Source organism: Ochotona princeps, chromosome 1, assembly GCF_030435755.1.
Source record: "Ochotona princeps isolate mOchPri1 chromosome 1, mOchPri1.hap1, whole genome shotgun sequence".
In the NCBI taxonomy this organism is placed as follows: domain Eukaryota; kingdom Metazoa; phylum Chordata; class Mammalia; order Lagomorpha; family Ochotonidae; genus Ochotona; species Ochotona princeps.
In genome coordinates, this window is record NC_080832.1 from 214,245 (window position 1) to 232,872 (window position 18,628).

The 18,628-nt window shown below is 39.1% G+C and overlaps 1 protein-coding gene across 1 annotated transcript in view; it reads right to left on the reverse strand.

Moving 5' to 3' along the window:
- The window catches only part of LOC131477958 (uncharacterized), a 33,304-nt gene that overhangs the window by 4,539 nt on the left and 10,137 nt on the right, over positions 1-18,628 (reverse strand). The window contains exons 5-15 of the mRNA XM_058661792.1: positions 18,003-18,192; positions 16,864-16,975; positions 15,229-15,485; positions 13,722-13,883; positions 10,094-10,203; positions 9,218-9,407; positions 8,493-8,604; positions 7,234-7,493; positions 5,900-6,061; positions 1,308-1,417; positions 363-549 (exon numbers count right to left, since the gene is read on the reverse strand). Coding sequence (XP_058517775.1) covers positions 363-549; positions 1,308-1,417; positions 5,900-6,061; positions 7,234-7,493; positions 8,493-8,604; positions 9,218-9,407; positions 10,094-10,203; positions 13,722-13,883; positions 15,229-15,485; positions 16,864-16,975; positions 18,003-18,192 — 1,852 coding nt within the window. The remainder of the gene's footprint in view (positions 1-362; positions 550-1,307; positions 1,418-5,899; positions 6,062-7,233; positions 7,494-8,492; positions 8,605-9,217; positions 9,408-10,093; positions 10,204-13,721; positions 13,884-15,228; positions 15,486-16,863; positions 16,976-18,002; positions 18,193-18,628) is intronic.

Sequence of the window (18,628 nt, forward strand, 5' to 3'; positions counted from 1 at the left end):
GCCTTGGCATGGAAACACTACTCTCTGTTGCACAGTGTTCACTCATAAGACCCACACTTGGACCTTGTGTTTCCAATTCCAATGCCTGGGTTCATGTCTATCACATCATGGTACATGTCTCTACCCAAGTATCACTCGAGGGACCTCCTCTTGCATGAGAAAGGCCGAGTGATGCCAAGTATTCAGCATCCTGCTGAGTCTTCACCTGCTCTTAACTAGTAGAATGATGGATGATTGTATTCCTCTCTAGCAGTACTCCAAGTGTGCAGCCATGAACTGGCTAGTAGGAATTAATGCACAAGATTTAAGATTCAAAGTAGAGACAGTCCTTCTCTTGGCATGAAAATGAGACACCTCATTACCTTCCTCTGCCATTCCATTCCTCTTCCTGAGCTCCCTGAAATGGGCAGCCAAAGGAGGCTTGGAGTCAGGCACAATGCCAAATCGAATGATGTCATCTTACTTAACGGTGAGTGTGCAATCTTGTATAAACATACGAATAAGGATTGCAAGAGATGAAAATTCAGTTTGGGAAGCTGGTCTAAAAGCCTAAACACAGAAAAAGACACTCTTAGAACAAGAATTTTACTTAGGATATTGTACTCACATACAGCATGGAACAGAATGCTTTATGCATCATTGAAAAATTACAATGAAAATAATGAAGAATATACCACTATGTCTTTAAAATATCCCATGCAATATTTCTTTAATCCGTTAAATTCAGCAAATATTAATAGATAATGCAAGTATATTTAAAACATCCTGCATTTCAGAATTGCCAAGCTGAGAGCTTGTTGATAATAACCCAAATTACACAGAATAGTCTCCTTTAGTTTTTAAGGTAGTAGCATAACAGCACTGCCTTGAGGCAAACACTGCAAGGGTTAGGGTTAGTTTTCTTAGAGGCCCACTCAAGGTATGCAGTTGTACGAAAATGTGTCATTGGATTCAATTTCTAACCACCAACAGACTAGTGTTCAGCAGTCTTTGACAATGTTACACAAAGAACACTGGCTAATCCTCTTGTATACACATGGAATCAGGATTTCCTCTTTTGTCAGTACTCTATATGAAGGATGTGTACAAAGATGAGGCCTCCATATTCATAATGTTAACGGTGCAGCATGAACTCAACAGCAGTAGCAAGGCCTCCCCCACATTGTAAACTCCTTGTTTATCTCTCAATGTAGTCCTTTGTCTGGGTCATGAGTTGAGTAGATAAAATGGAAAAAACAGAAGCTTTTTAAAAAGAATGTTGGCTGCATTGTTGAGATATGCCCAAGAGAATAGTTGTTAAGCATCACCTGCAAAGTATGGCAGTTCTGGCCTCGTTGTTCCCTTCATCCAAAGCATCAATGAATTTTTCATAGAGGTTGGTTGTAAACAGGCTTCCAGGTATACTTTGAAGAAAATCCTTACACAGATGGAAAAATATTATTATTTGGCTAACCTAATGAGAAAACCTAATTGAAACATTCTATTATTTCACCATTTCTTCACAGTAAACCAAATTGTGAGAACTTAGTTACTGCTGTCTTCTGATTCATAAATCAGAAGCATAGATGGATTTTTTCAGATCAATGGTACTGTCATAAAATTGGGATCTGGAGTGTGCTGAGAATGAACATGAAACCTCTTCCTATCACCTGGCACTTTTTATTTTAGTGAACTTATACAAACTGACAAGATCTGGGTGTGAATAATTCTTTTTGTGCTTATTTTCTAGACAAGTAATGAGCACATATGTTTTCCCTTATGTGTTTATCTGAAACATTGTTTCAGATTCTGGGCATTCAAGTCTGCCAAGATTTGGAATCAAAAGAACTGCCTGTTCACACTCAGGTGTACACTCACACAACACATGAAAACTGAATGATTTTCATGATTTGAGTTGTGCATGCCCCTTTTGACAAAACTTTCATAATATCCTTATGATTCTTGTCTTCATATTTAATTCTGTACTACTGCTAAGCAGAAGTTTCCTGCAAATGTTATTAAAAAATGACATATTTAGTTGTTTCCATTGGCTGCTACAGATACAATACCCATGAGAAGAAATTTATTATAATTGAGATAAAACACAATCTTATCATTATGCTTTGGTATATCCTGGCTATTAAGCTTTCTGAGTAGTGTTAAGGAAAATTAGCCCATGTATATGACTGATGTACACCGATATTACCAGGTATATGACTGACGCACACTGATAATATCAGGTATATGAGTTACGTACACTGTTAATACCAGGTATGACTGACATACACCAATACCACCAGGTATATGACTGACATACACCAATAAAACCAGGCATATGAGTGACACACACTGTTAATACCAGGTATATGAGTGACACACACTGTTAATACCAGGTATGACTGACACACACTGATAATACCAGGCATGACTGACACACACTGATAATACCAGGTATGACTGACACACACTGATAATACCAGGCATGACTGACACACACTGATAATACCAGGCATGACTGACACACACTGATAATACCAGGCATGACTGACACACACTGATAATACCAGGTATGACTGACACACACTGATAATACCAGGTATGACTGACATACACTGATAATACCAGGTATGACTGACATACACCAACACCACCAGGCATATGAGTGACACACACTGGTAGTATCAGGTATATGACTGATGTACACTGATAATACCAGGTATATGACTGACATACACTGTTAATACCAGGTATATGAGTGACACACACTGTTAATACCAGGTATATGAGTGACATACACTGTTAATAACAGGCATGACTGGCACACACCAATAATACCAGGCATGATTGATGCACGTTGATAATACCATGAAATTCAACACACATTTGAAAAGGAAAAAAAGGGTGTTTTCCTTTTCTTTATATAAGCACAAAGAGAAGTTGTTATATATCATTGCTAATGTTATTTGTAATTGTTGGGGTCCGTGCAGTGGATGTGGGAGACACAAGGGTGTGAAGAGTATTGTTCCATTGCAGGCAGGGCCCCGGTGGATATCTCTACGACCACCTGAATGCAGTTCTGCCTCCCTTTGCATGGACACCAGACAACCCCACTGAGATCTCTATAATTTAGTTAGGCATTGTCTGACACTGTGGAGTTAATGTTTACTACCAATGTGAGCTTGGAAGTTGATGTTGCTGATACCATTTTAGCAAAAGGGCCTTTTATTGCTGCCCCCATTGACCACAGGCCAATCAAGGGTGTTCTGTCCCCAGGTGTACAGGGCATCTATCCTTTCCCTCCTTCTTTGATCTTTAGGTCCTTCCTTCTGTGATGCATTTCCTCCCTTAACTGATTCAAGACTAAGTTGTAGAATGAGGATTGTAGTAGGAATCTGTTACTGATTAATAGGCGCCATCTATTGAGAATTTCCTAACCATGGCACCAGAATGGATAACATCCTGCCTTAGGTAAAACAAACTGCAGAATTGTCCTTAGAAACACCCATTTGATCATGACGTAAAAGTCTGAGCCAGAGTTTGACTGGTTTTGTATAAATAAAGCGGACAGCTTTCTCGCATTGTCCACGATGATCATGGAATCCTAGTGGTCCGTCTCTTTCTCTCTTTGCGCCTCATTCATGCACCCTTCTCGAGTTCCGAACTCAGCTGGAGTCTATGGCCATACCACCCTGAACGCGCCCGATCTCGTCCGAACTCAGCTGGAGCTGGACTCCGGCATGTAATTGTCTCATCATATAATTCTTACAGCAGTATTTATAACAGTAAATGCATCCAGGGAACTATAATGATTATAAACCTGTGACAGTTCACTCTAACGTTTACTGAACTAATCTTTGGCAAAGATACAGTTAGCAGTAATGAGAATGGAGCAGTGAGCGGAAGAGGCTCAGTTCCAGTCCTCTGGTATATTTCCATGTCATTAGTGTACAATGGCCCAGCTCAGAGATGTGAATGCTGTGCATCCCTGGGAGGGGGTCCCGTGTCTGGGCTGAAAGGGATTGTTGGCTTCTGACTGCCTTTGAGAGTTTGGCACTCAGGGGTACCTTTACCTAATGTGTACATCACACACATGATTTACAACTAGTGTTTTCTTTCCTGTTTCCAAGATCCCATAATCCAGATTCCATTAGCAAAGGTAATCAGTGAAGCAAAAATAAAACCCAAAAAGAATGCGCCAAGAATTTTGGGTCTCAGCATCTAGACACCTAAATAGCAAAATCAATGAATATAGTTCTGATCATGTAACTATTTTAAGTTCATAGTGATTTACTAGTCATGTAACATGGTGCTACCCAGAGCCAGACGCAAATTATTCAGAGATGCTATACCTGGCTGGGAAGTTAAATCCATATTCTGTGTGTACAATACAAAGGGGGAACACTCCACTTGTTTGTATTATTATTATTATTGAAACATAATAGTATTCAATTAAAGTCATTATCAATCTGTTGCCAATTGTCCTATGGCTAAACAGAAACGGGGCTTTCGGAGGCCGAGAACTCTGAGGTCACCCATTCCCATTTGAATCTCCCACATGGGATATAAAGTCCAACTCCCTCCTCGCAGGGTCCAGTGTCACTGGAACAACAGCCAGTAGCCCTGAGCAGTCCGCAGAAACAGAACAACAAACTTCCTTCGGGACTAGGGAGAGGAGCTTTCTTGGGTCCTTGCTTAGTTCCAACTTTGGATCCCCACCCTCTCCTGCAATGACTATCAGGGTCACCCCGGAGGCCCCCCCCAAAAAACAAAGCAAAACAAAACAAACAAACAAAAAAAATTAGAATAGACAGAGACCAACAAGGAAAGCTTAGAACCAAACACGAAACGGTCAGCGGGGACTCACATATATCTTACTAGGCAGGACACGAAAATAAGTTACTCCTAACTAGGGTATTGAAGATTTCTCTGCACACCCCTCCTAAAATTGTTCAGTGCCTCAACTGGTGACATATGCCCTGTTAAAGCTATAAGCCAGTTTGGACTATCCTAAAATCTGCCAAGTTCAGTAAAAATTATGCTTCAATACAATAAACTGCTAAATACAAAAATGAAAATAGACACGAGACAGCTGAATAGTATCCTATAGCCATTTTAAGGTGGATAGAAGCAGGTTGTATATAAACTAAAATTGAAATGTTAATGAAGTAGTCACAGGATGTGGTTAAGAACCTGCATTTTCTAACATATCAGTCCTCAATACCATGTCAATTAACCCCATAATGTGGTAAACTGTTGTTGATGTTATGTTATGGCTTTTAATTGGTCAGAATGATATTCTGCCTGCTCTGCCTTTAGACCAGAGATGGTCTCCCCAAGAAACTGTTGAATTGATCTGGACAATAAGATGCTGGACTCTATGCATGGTACATGCTTGCAATGAAAGAAACAAGACTGGATTTGAACTGTGATACTGCAATAAGGTGGAGCAATCCACCCTTGGGGGGCACGAGGAGGGTTTGGGGGAACCTCAGAGCCTATGAAACGATGTTACAAAATGAAATGCAATAATAAAAAAAAAAAAAGAACACTTGGGAAGTGAACCAGCAGACAGAAAAAAAAAGAAAGAAATGGGGACAAGAAAATTCAGTTTCTCATCCTAACGCCATCTTCAAAACCTGTGTTTGGTTGTGACGGTGGCAACCTCTATTTGTACACTACTGTCAAGTACCAAGATGGATTAATTCAGTTCTTTCTCATTTCTACCATTTCCTCTCACAGAAATATACCTGCATATTTGAGCTTTAACTTGATAATTTCCAAGTGAGTGGCTATCTGTAGTTTGTAACATATTTTACAGATTCAGTATTTTGGCCCACTGCAGTCCTTGAGCAATCCAATGAAGGAGACATAGCATACTGACTTCAAAACTGTACCCAGATGACACTAGGCTACTTCTCACCTTTAAAACAGTTGCCACTACATAGGGGGACTCACTTGTCCAGTCCACGCATTCTTTAGAATTAAGTTTTTCTCTCAGGGCTCTATATGCTTGGCCATTGACACGTGTTTTGAATATGCCCTCTGTAAATTGGCCCTTTGAATCAATATAGGAAAACATATCCTGTATGTAACATAAATGAAATACATTTGTAGCATCTCATATTATCAGGAGCATAGGACAAGCACATCCCTTTTACAACAAGAGAGCTAGACTATGCAGGGTTACAGATATGGAAGGAATAAAATGAAAAGAAGCTTGAAATGTTCATTTTGGCATCTCTGAGTAAATCTTGTACTCTTTAATCATGCATATTCACATTCCATAACCACACAATAAAATATCTTTGATGCTCGATTTTGTAACATGTTCCTTTCCAGGGAATTTGTACTTTCAAATCCAACTTCTCTGCTTCGAGTCCTCCATGGAGTCACCTCTCATCAGTTACACTTTTGCTCATTCATTCTGAATACCCCTGATGGTCTCCAGTGTAGACATTTTTGCTAAAACAATTTCCTCCTTGTACCCCACAAAGACTATACACCTATTCCTGCATCTCTATAGTGCCAATTCTTTCTTGTGACAAATCTGAATCCTGATTCCTTCTCCAAAGCCTTTTCTTATTATATTACTTTCTCATTGTGATAGAGGCAAGGACTATGATGATATTTACAAAGTATCTAACATGATGATTTTTACACATGGAGACTAAAATTCTGCATGTCAAGTGGTGAAAATGGAGAAACCATGGGAACTCCATAGATGCTACAACTGAATTCTAGTATTCTACTTTTCAGTATTAAATGCCCACATACGTAGCTTTCCCTTGAAAGGTTCTGTTAGAATGGAAGGATAGATATTCCATCAGATGAATTTTTATGTTGAAACACTTGAGAGAAAAGTGAGATCAAACTGAGGGGTACTGAGTTGTGAGACAAAGTAGTCCAGTAGACTATGAAAGAAAATGTGAGATTAGCAGAGTACTGCAAAAGCCAAGAGGGGAATGTGAGATGAGGCGGCTCACTGATATTCAGACAATCAGAGCCAATTAGTGTGTGAGGGTGTATGGGAGTCTTTACTGAAATCAGCGACACAGTTTCCATGTGTTCTGTATTTCTATGCATTTTCCCTTACCACAGGGCAATAGATAAATCAGATTATTTTTCATTGAAGAGTGAAGAAAGTTTTTTAGCCACAGAAAGGGGCCATCCAGTGACTTTTCCATTTTTGAGACAAACATGGATAAAACTGTAGCTCAGAAATGCCAGGGTATAGAAGAGTACACAAAAACTTACTGAAATTGACTTTGGCAGCTTGCCATCGCGACACACGTCATGCAGGGGTGAGCCAAACAGTGGTGCTTGTTTAGAAGTGGGCAAAGTAGGTGCCACCTTATTATGCTTGTTACCAAAGACACGCTGAGAAAACCACTTTTTAACGGAATGTTTCTGTCGAGCAGGCTTCAGGTGAGAATGTGAGGAAGAAGTGAGATGGTTAGATGTAGTGTTCAACTCATGGAATCCCATTTCCACATTTTCTGGATGACTGCATGCTTCTGGAAATGGATAGGAAAAAATATCAATGAATCAGTGAATGTCAACAAAGCTCTACAGACTAAAATCAGTCCAAAGCCCTGGGTGGAGTGAAAGTACTCTTCTTCCCTGCCTTTCAGGAATTGGTATTAAAACCCGGAGTTGAACAGGCATGGTTTGTTGCACTGCATTAACAGGTGCTTACTATGCCAAGGGGCAGCCATTCTTATTATAACTGCAATCAGGAGGTTCATGGGTAAGATATCTTCTCAAAGATTAAAAGGCATTATGTGTTCAAATTACGATGCATTTCCTAATCACATGCATTCATACTCTGTCTCCTTCAAATCTTCCATCAAAATGAATTGAAACAACAGTTATGACTCAAAGACCTGGAGAGCTGCCATGTTGGCAGAAGGCCTGGATTAAGCCACTTGCTTGATTTCGTCTAGCCCAATGTCGTAAACTGCAGTCATTTTGGGTGTGACCCAGTAGCCTAGATCTCCATCCAAGTGCCTGTCTACTATTGTACTTCTTTCATGATTACTTACTTATGTATTGGAAGTGCAAAGTGAGACAGAGGAGAGAGGCAGACAATAAAGACTACAGGGCCTTCCAGCTATTGAATCAATTTACCAATGGCTACTACAATGAGATTTAGCCAAATAAAGCTAGGCACATGGAAATCCACCTTGATCTCTCTCAGGTCTGGAAGATGCTGAAACACCTGCCTCACCTTCTGCTGGCTTACTATCCATACTATGTCCCAGATGCTCAACTTCGGATCCAGCTCCCTATGTCCTGCGAAATCGGTGAGGGGTAACTCGAGTCCTTGGGCACCTGCACCCATCTAGGAGACATGGAGTAAGATCCTGGCTCCTGGCTCTGGACCAGCCCGCTTCCAGCCATTACAGCCATTTGGGGAGTGTACTAGTGGATGGAAGAGCTTTTTATTCTTGTCTCTATAACTGTTTTTCAAATAAAAATCAAAAATATTTTTTAAAAGAAATCAGGCCTGGTACCTGAAGCTTCTATTTTGTGGTCCATACGTGTTATGTTATCTCTGATGGTAGGGGTGAGATTATCTCCAAAAATCTTGAAGCAGTGATCAACCAAAAATTGTACAAAAGCAACCTATAAAACAAAGGGCAAAAGGGAGATGATGTACTTTTACATCTGGCATCATTATAAATCCCACTGCATATGTGAAACTTGGATCTAATAAGAAAGTGAAATTCAGAGACGAAAATTCAGAGTGGTCATAATGTATGTATGTCTGTTTTTATGGCCTTGGGAAAGGGCCAAGGCTCTGTCTGGTATGCTGTGCACCATTAGGTAGTTGTGAGATCTTTGATTAGTTTTTACATCCCAGTTGCAGAGATGAACCTGGCATCTCTCTGATTCGTTATCAGAAGAAAAAGGCCCAATCATGTGTCCATATTCCTCAGGACAACCCAGATGCCCTGGTATTGTAACTGCTGAAATCACTTGCATGAAACAACTTTGCCTTGGAAAGAATATTGTCACAAGAGACCCAGCCTGGAATCTTGCTTTGTCCAATCTTAAGTCCAAATTCATTATATCATATCATCTTCCTCTCTCTATCTGATATTTGGAGTTTTGGTGGGAATGAGGTGAATCATTGCTTCCAATGTCCAACCTGAGGCCTCATCCACCCCTAACTTAATGTCATGATCAAGGTGGAGGAACAACCCCCTATAGGAAAAAAAATGTAACACATCATTACTTTTTTCTTCCATTCTGTTCCTTTATCTAAGATGCTGGCAATTGGTGGCCGTAGAAGACTCGGAGTAATGCACCAAGCCAAGTTAGAACTTGTCATCTCCTTCGAGGGTGAATTCTGTGAAATCTTGCACAAACAGCGAAAGAGGGATTGCAGGAGATGGATGTTTGGCTTAGGCAGCTGTTGCAAAAGCCTGTACACAGAAAATGTTAGCTCAGTACATTTTACTCACAGATTAATGGGAACATTCTGTAAACCACTGTTAAAAACAATGAAAACATTGCAGGATGTATCAACATGTCTTCAAAATAGTTTCTTTTAATCCGCTCAATTCTATGTTAAACTGAGCAAATGTTATTCATATGTAAATTAACAGAGGCAAACTTGAAATACCCTTGCACTTTAGACTGTGACCAACTGGAAACCCTACTAAATGAAAACAGAAACAGACTATAATGAGATTCTCTCATTTATAAGTCACTAGCACAAGAATGATGTCTCATGGCAAGAGACGAAAGCTTATCCAATATGTAAATGACAACAGCCTGGTATGACTGCTGAGCAAATGTTTCACTGGATTCACTACATCACTAGCAGTGTTACACAAACATTCAGAGCTGATTTATCTTCTAGAATCCAGCTTGAAACAATGGATTTACCCTCTTCCAATGCCCTCTGTTAGGATGTGTACAAAGAAACAAGACCCGAGTGACAGTAACAAGGATTACCTCTCTAAACTGGCCTCTATGCCTGGCAAAATAAACACATTCATGTGATTTCAATGGATTAAGCAATAAAATTATATTCAACATACTATTTTTCTAGGACAATGGTGGCTGTATTTTCTCAACATGAAGAGAATAATTACCACATTTTTACCTCACAATCATGGCTATCTTGGCCTCGTCATTCCCTTCATCCAGAATGTCAATGAATTTCTCATATAGGTCAGCTGTAAGTACACTTCCAGGTATGTTTTGAAGTAAGTCCTTGTACAGATAAAATACACACATAAGTATTATTCCCATGGAAAGAGCATTGCTCAGTCCCCTAAGAAAACAGTGCAGCAGTTTCGTACCCAGCTATTTCAGAACTTCCCATATGTGACCCACACAGACCTCAGTTTGTTAGAGTGTGGGTAAAATGTTATTGTTGGGCAGTGTGAGATTCCTTTGTACTGAACAACTGCTACTTTGCTAGGCCAGGAGGTGCCCGGACTTTGGGAGGATTCCGCTTTAGCGATAAATCTGTTCTTTGCTGCCTTGCAACTTTGTGAAGGCAAGGGCACAGTTCTTCTCCGGTCCCAAAAACAGGAGGAAGATAAGAGTGTGAGAATGGGATGAGCCATAAAGATAGTGGGTATGGGAACGGAACAAGCTCCTTGTGCCTGAAGGCCCTAAAGTTATGAACATGTCTAAGGTTGTTGCTTTTGATGTATTTCCCAGCCCCAAAGGTCCTATATAAGCTACTGTCTTGTGCTGTTCGGGGTCCGACCGCCCTGCTTGGCTGGCCTGCGTGCCCCAAGTGTGGTCTGACCCCAGCATGCTGGCGCAATGAACTCTATTTGCTGTTTGCATTACCAGTGAGACTCTTTGTCATTCTCTGGGGGTTGACTAGCTCGCACCCTGACGTCCGGGGGCTTTGGCCCGGACTCTAACAAGTTAAACTTTCCACTGACTTTACCATCCAGAAGCATGGGCTTGGATTTTCTCTGATGAAAATCTGCAGCATGAAAGCAGTTTGTGTGTGTGTGTGTGTGTGTAGCATTGACACTGAAAGTCTCCTCACATCATCTGACACTCCTTGTCTCTGTGCAACTGAAGAAACTAGTACAAAGTGGCAAGACGGGCCGATGCATCCTCCTTACTGCTGTTGCTATCCTCCTTACTGCTGTTGCTATCCTCCTTACTGCTGTTGCTATCCTCCTCACTGCTGTTGCTATCCTGACATAAGAGGAAGCACACACACTGTGCCTAGTTATTTCCAGCCATGCTGCTTTAACCCTTATAACTCGTGCATGTTCTTAAATACAAAAATGAGGGTGTAGCCTTTGGCCTTGAGCTGTCTGTTCCATGACAAAAACTCGTAAGTCTCAATCTTATTGTCTTTATAGAAAATCACCTCTTTTCATTTCATGCAAAAGTTTCTTTTGTATATTATCAACTTTCCAATACTTTGGAACAAGTTCTTCTATGCAACCATTTTGGAGCCAGTACAATTCCCACAGAAAAACAAATTTGTCACAATTGAGATATATCACCATTTCAGGTCCTAGACTGTCAGTGCTATCAGTAAGAATTTCGAGTTGTGTCTTAATTAATTGCTCATTTATGATCCATGAGCAATGTCAGAACCATGAACTAGAGCCCATGAATGTTTACAAAGTTTTTCCTGTCTCTGTGACAGTGTGAAGAAAAGTTTTTGCATGTCCCTGTTAACACTGTTTGCACCAGCCTCAACCACACAGCCCAAGAATGAATCTTCCTAATATTAACATGTTAAAGAAGCGCAGACAACTACCATGATTATAATCCAGTGAGAGTATGCCCATGCTATTTTTTAATTAACCCTGTAACTCATAAATATTGAAAATTTTGACTTGCAATGTATAGTAAACTTTAATATAGCCATTAAGATTTTTTAAAAGCATAAGGTATCAATGATTTTCAAACCAAAATTAACTCTAAAATCAATGCAGTTATTTACCAGAATAATTCCATAACTTATTCTAGTCATGCCAGTTAAATAAGAATTATGGCAGGTGGGAATCGGTATAGAAATTATCCCAAATACTTCAATGACTCTAATTTATAATAAAATGTCTTTTACTCCTTTAATATTTAAGATATACTAATAAATACATTTAGGAGTATAAGGATGGAGCAGGGAAGAGAATGGACATAATTATATCCTCTAATAGGTTAAATTTGAGACATGGAGTCTGAGATTTTGGCAGTCTGGGGGAACATTTGGCTAATGAGAAACAAACTCACGTGTGGTTGCATCCTGTCTTCTTACTGTTTTCCTGAACCCCGTGACACTGAACCATTGATGAGGTACCACAGTGTATACAGAACATACACACCAAAGCTATATTTGCTATTCTAATTGACAATTCAATAAAAAAAAAACTGTGATCCTGGTATATAGATTTTCTTCAGGGTTCCAAGTCATTTTAATGCAGTGATATATCTTGATTCCAATTGAATTACTGTTAAATTGAAATATACTAAATGATATTCATTATCGAAATAGTATTATTGCTGGTAAAATACATTTAGCAGAATTTCATTCTGAATTTCAAGCAATATTACTTTAAAGAGGGTCCCTTTTTCTGCCTTGCTTCACCACTAAGCATAATGTTCAACAAAGAAAACACAGAGCATATAGTTCTACAGGAATATAAACAAGTGCTAAAAAACAATCAAGATCAAATCACAAAGCACCCATTTCATTCCTATATATGTTTCTTGTATTCTACATTAACTATAACATATTTGAGCAGCATGTGATATGTATATTTGAGGGACTGGCTCTCTTGATGACTAGAACAATTCCCTAGCTATTGGACATGGTATTATCAAGGCCCAGAATGCAAAGCCTTCAGAGGCAACTCTTCAGTGGCTGGAAAAACCAGACTTTAGAGCATACATTTCTGAGGACAGCATTCACATTGCTGTTTATATTATTGAGGAGCGTACAGTATGGTCAATGCTATTTATCCATGGAATTGGAGGATAGGAAGCCCCAGTATCTCAAGCTAATGAGATTTTCAGAAACATCTATTGGTTCACAGTTATTAATTTTCAAAATAGATAAATTCAATTCTTTCCTACATTCTTGTGAGTCAACACTACCTGAAAACATGTGACTGAGCTGTTTTATTTCCAAATGTATTTATTTTTACATTAAAACCATTGAATGTTTAGACTCTCAAAATAATTGTCGATCACACCTTGTTCTGTAGTTTGATGCACAAGTCAAGGCAGATGATGGAAGCGATTACTATACACTCAACGAGGCTTCAGGGTGGAAAGCAGCAGTGTGGGAGCATTCTCAGGTAAAGGACTCACACCATCTGAATGTGAAGGCATGAGGACGAAACAGATGGAACGTGTGATGGTCGCTGTTGGCATTTACTGGCTCACCTTGAGCATGTGTGTGCTTGCAGCAGTATGCTTCTCTAGCAGTATTGATCACATGCATGAAGGTTTGTGTCAGCTGGCTTAATTAAGTTTATGTGTATGTCAAAAACATATTTGGTGAATATCATTAATGCTGGTATTTTTCATACACTGCACTGACGTGGAAGAGAGTGAAGTATCTGAATTCTAAGAAAGCAGATGCAATCCTCTGCTACTGAACAACTTTTGGAGTGGCTGCATTCAATGTGCAGTTTGTGCCCTGTTTCTTGTTCCTCGGAATCTGAATTCATTTGGTCTTCAATGGCTTGAGGCAACCTTGGTGGAAGCGATATGCCAATACATGGTACTAGTAATTTTCCTACCTTCAAGACGGTTGCTACCAAAATAGGGCATGTGGTTTCCCAATCGACATGCTCTCTAGAGTTTAATTTTTCCTTTAGGGCTAGACAGTCTTCCCAGTTGGCACATTTGCTGAAGATTGCATTTGTAACAGGACCCTTTTGATCAATTATGGAAAACATATTCTATGGGTATAATAAAAGAAATAATATTACATGGCATCCCTTATCCACAATCTCAGAGTGTAACTGTTGTGACAGACAGTTACATATGCGAGGCTTTGGGTCTGAAACATAATCTAAAAACCTTGAAATTTTCATTTTAACATTTCTGAATACATTTTGGAACACAAGGCATCCTTTACACACTTCATTTCCACAAAAGAAAACACCTTAAACACTTGTTTCCACAACATTGTTCTTCCATGACACTGGAAGTTTAAAATTCAAATTCTCTGCATCAACACATCCTCTGTGTACTCTCATAGCAAATACTGATCACTGTCCCCATATGTCACCTTCTGCTAAGTGAATTTCCCATTCTTGTTCCCCATGGAAGGGCTACATATCTCACCCCTATCCTCCAGTTGTTCTAATTCTCTTTTTAAACTACTCTTAATAGCTGTCATCTTCTTCAAGCCTTCTTTGATTGCATTTCCTGCTTGCCAGTTTTCAATTTTCTACTACTCTTTCTTCATTTCCAATGTAAAAAAACAAATAAACTTCAGGATAAAATAACCTAAGAAAATGCCCATAGATCAGGTTACTCATTTATTTGGTGACTGAAGACACAATAATTACTAAGGCTTTTTCGTATTCATTTACTGATGTGTGAGTGATGATAGATACATATTGCCTGCGAAAGAGCCATAGTCAGCACAGATGTGCCATGTATCTAAACTGATGAGTTTCTTGATATTTATACTTGGATTCTCTACATTGAGGGATGAGCTTCCAGACACAATAGACACTCAGCAAATGTTACCACTGGAAAATTAATAATAAATTATCAGTGACATAGACCAAAATATACAAGTTTCATTGGACAGATTGGGATACAGTATTGCTAGGATGTAATATGCCTACACTTCAGAGGCTGAATTTTTACATTATATCACTTAAGAGATAAATAAAATTCATATATTCTGAGTTGTAAGACTGAGTGTCCAACATTAACAGGGATTGAAAACATGAAAGCTGAACAGAGAGCTCCACTTGTCAAGAAATTGACAGGAGAAGTAATGGCAAGGTGGCCTTACAGAGAACCAACCACCCAGGGGTATTCTGGCTCTTCTGAATATGTATGAGGTATTTGCTGACATCAGTAACATAGACACAATCTATTTCTTATTGTGTTCATGTCGGACGTGGTAATGCCTTGCCCGACTAATATCCACTAACTAATTTGGACAAAGCTTATAACCCAAGCCAGTAGCTCTTATTCCTGTTTGTAGACATACAGAGATGAGGAAACTTCACCTCAACAGGTGCTCTCCAAATACTGAGCTATAGAAGACCAAACTGGGCTTACCAAAACTGGCTGTGGCAGCTTGTCATTCTCACATACATCTTGCAAAAGTGATCCAAATAGCGGTGTTTGCGGGTATGTGTGCAGAGCAGTTGCTGGTGTCACCTTGTGGTTTCTGCTTAAGACACGCTGGAATAGCCACTTTTTAAAAGAGTGCTGTTTTTGAGCTGGCTTCAGGTGAGAACCTGAGGGAGAATTGTTGGATGTGGAAGTCTGTTCACTAAACTTCATTTGCACAGTTTTTAGATTACTACATGTTTCTGGAAAGGAAGAAAGACCAGGAGTCAGTGGTTGTGGAGAAAGGCCTACAAATTTGTTTAAAGCATTCATGTGTTGTGAATGTTGTCTTCTAGAGCTTGGACGGACATGGATTCAATTCTTACTGTGGGAGTCATTCCTAGATAGTGCCAGCCGCAGCCTTTTGTATTGCTTAGGAGGGATTTAGTATGCTGAGGTACAAAGTATCCTCTTGCTAACTGTATTTAGTGAGATCATGGGTCAATCACTTTTCAAAAGATAACAAGGGTATTATGTTTTAATATCAAGCTGAATTTTGTAGTCACATATATTGATACTAAACCTATTTCAGATTGCCTAAATCATTTTTTTCTATGATAATAAACTGGAAATCAGTGGTGCTTTTAGGAGCTGGGTTACTGCTGTGTGGACAGGATAATTCAAATTTGTCTTCCATTTGTCTGGTTCAGCTTCACAAATGACAGTGATTTGGGATAAACAAACAGATGAGATCAGCAGCCCAGTGTGTGCTTCTCACTGGTTTTTTTCATGATTATTTACTTACTTATGTAAAAGGCAGAAACAGAAAGAGACTGATTTAAATATTTTGCATCAACAGGTTCATTGCACTAGTGGCTGTAATATTTAGGGTGGGACCAATACAAATCCAGAACCAGGAACTCTATCTTAACTTCCTACATGAGAGACAGGGGCTAAAGTATCTATAATCATCTTCTGCTGATGTATTAGCAGAAAGCTGGATTGCAACCTGATTAGCTGGAACTGAGATGTTGGTATCACAGCAGCAGCTTAAACCCATTGTGCCACAATACCAGTCCCCTCACTTACTCAAATGATTAAAAATGTAAATGAATGTTTTAAACACAATTCATATAGGCACTTCTTGAAATATGTCCAAATGCAATCATTCCTTAAACTTATGTGGGAAAGGTCCCACTTCTTCTATTATACAATATTCCTTCCTTAGCCACTAGGCCATGCTGCCGAGCCCAAAGATATATTCATTTTAATATACATTCATTAACTTTTTTTTTTTAAGATTTATTTTATTTTTATTACAAAGTCAGATATACTGAGAGGAGGAGAGACAGAGAGGAAGTGGAGCTGCCGGGATTAGAACCAGCGGCCATATGGGATCAAGGCGAGGACCAATATTCCTTCCTTAATGCTTCTGGAATCAAGGGTATCTCTTTACATTTCTATTATCTTAATGATATAAGTTTGAAACCTATTGCTAGGTAAGTGAAACATAAGCCTTCCAGGGCCCAAGATTTCTGTCTTTGGGACAAGCCCTGGACTTCAAGGGCATGTTTACAGATCTTTTATGTTAACCGTATTTCCATCTATTCATCATCAATGCAGCTAAATGAGTCATGGTACCAGAAACTCCAGGGTAGTTGTCCCGGTGTTTTGTATTCTCTTGATTGGTTGCAGTAAGGTTGTTTCCAAAAATCCTGAAGTAGTGATCAAGCACAAATTGTACAACAGCAACCTGTAACAGAAAGGGCAAAGGGGGTGATGTATTTTAGCATTGAGCATCCTTATGAATCACACTGCAGATCTGAATCTCGAATCCAACAGAAATGTAAGATTTACTAGGGAAAATTCAGAGTTGTCACAAAGTACAAGGATTAAATTTTCCATAAGAAATAATGTCAGTATCTGGGTATCTGGATATATTTTTAAACCATTTTAGTCAAATGTATTATCATTTGTTCCTTAATTTGGTTGTTAACATTTTCATTTAAATGGTTGCATGTTTAAAGATATTCTTATTTTCGATGAATATCTGTAGGATATTTGGGGAGAAGACGTGCATTCTTATTTTAAAATTTGTAAAGAACTCAATAGAGACCTTAGGGAAATAAACTTTGTGTGTAAATTGCTGCCAACTTGGGGGTAGAGAGAATATCTACGTCTCTTAACATGAAAGTAGGACACTGGAGACAGAAATGTCTAAAAATCTGTGTGTTGCCATGTATCGCGTCAGCCTTGATTTGGGGTTTGCTTGGGGAAAGAGTGGAGTCTTATCTGGCATTCTGTTGCTCCAGAATCTCACATGCCAATTGCTGGGATGAAGTATGTCCTGTTATCTCTCTGAACTACAATTAGCCCAGAAAGATCACAGCATGTATCCATATTGTCCAGGACAACTTTGCTATGTCCCCCAGCTCCTCTGGTATTATAATTATTGAAATCACTTCTATTAGAAAACCTTGTTAAATGCCCTGTGAGACTCAAGCTGAAATGTCATTGTGTCCAAGGTCCAAATTCATTACACCTATGTGACACGTCACTCTTTCCTCTCTATGGTGTTGGATAAGGTGTTAGAGTCTTTGATTCCTCCCAATGTCCTTCCTTGAAATCTCTTCTCATTCATAATTTTGCCAAAGGATGTATAACTGCATCCTCAGAGAAAAACATAATGCATATTTAACAAAAACTCCCTCAGAACTAACATGCTGAATTTCAGGATCACATTTTAGTACACTACAGTGAATAAAGAGACGCCACACCACCTTTCCCTTCCATTCTGTTCCTTTATCTGAGATGCTGGCCACTGATGGCCATAAAAGACTCGGGGTGATGCACCACACCAAGTTAGAACTTGTCATCTCCTCTGAAGGTGAAGTTTGTGAAATCTTGTGTATACAGCAAAAGATGGATTGCAGGAGACGAAGATTTGGTTTTGGCAGTTGTTGGAAAAGTCTGAACACAGAAAAAAGGCACACTTAAAATATGAAATATTAGCTCAGTAAATTTTACTCACACACAGGAACATTCTAATTTCTACACAGCTGATAAAATTTAGTGAAAATACCAGAGTTACCAATATATCTTTCAAAATATTTTGTGTAGTTTTCTTTGAAAAATCTACTACTGAACAAATAGTTCTCAAATCAAAATTAACAGAAACATACTTGAAGCACCCTAGCATTTCAGACTGTGACCAACTGTAACCCTTACTAAGTGAAAATAGAAAATGAATAAAGTAAATTCTTTTATTTGCAAGTCACTAGCACAAGAACAAAGCAGCATGGCAACAGATCAAAGGTTACCCATCATCTAAGTGACCAGAGCTTGATACAAATGCTTAGGAAAATGCTTCATTGACTTTAATTCCTGTCCACCTGCAGAATCCTCT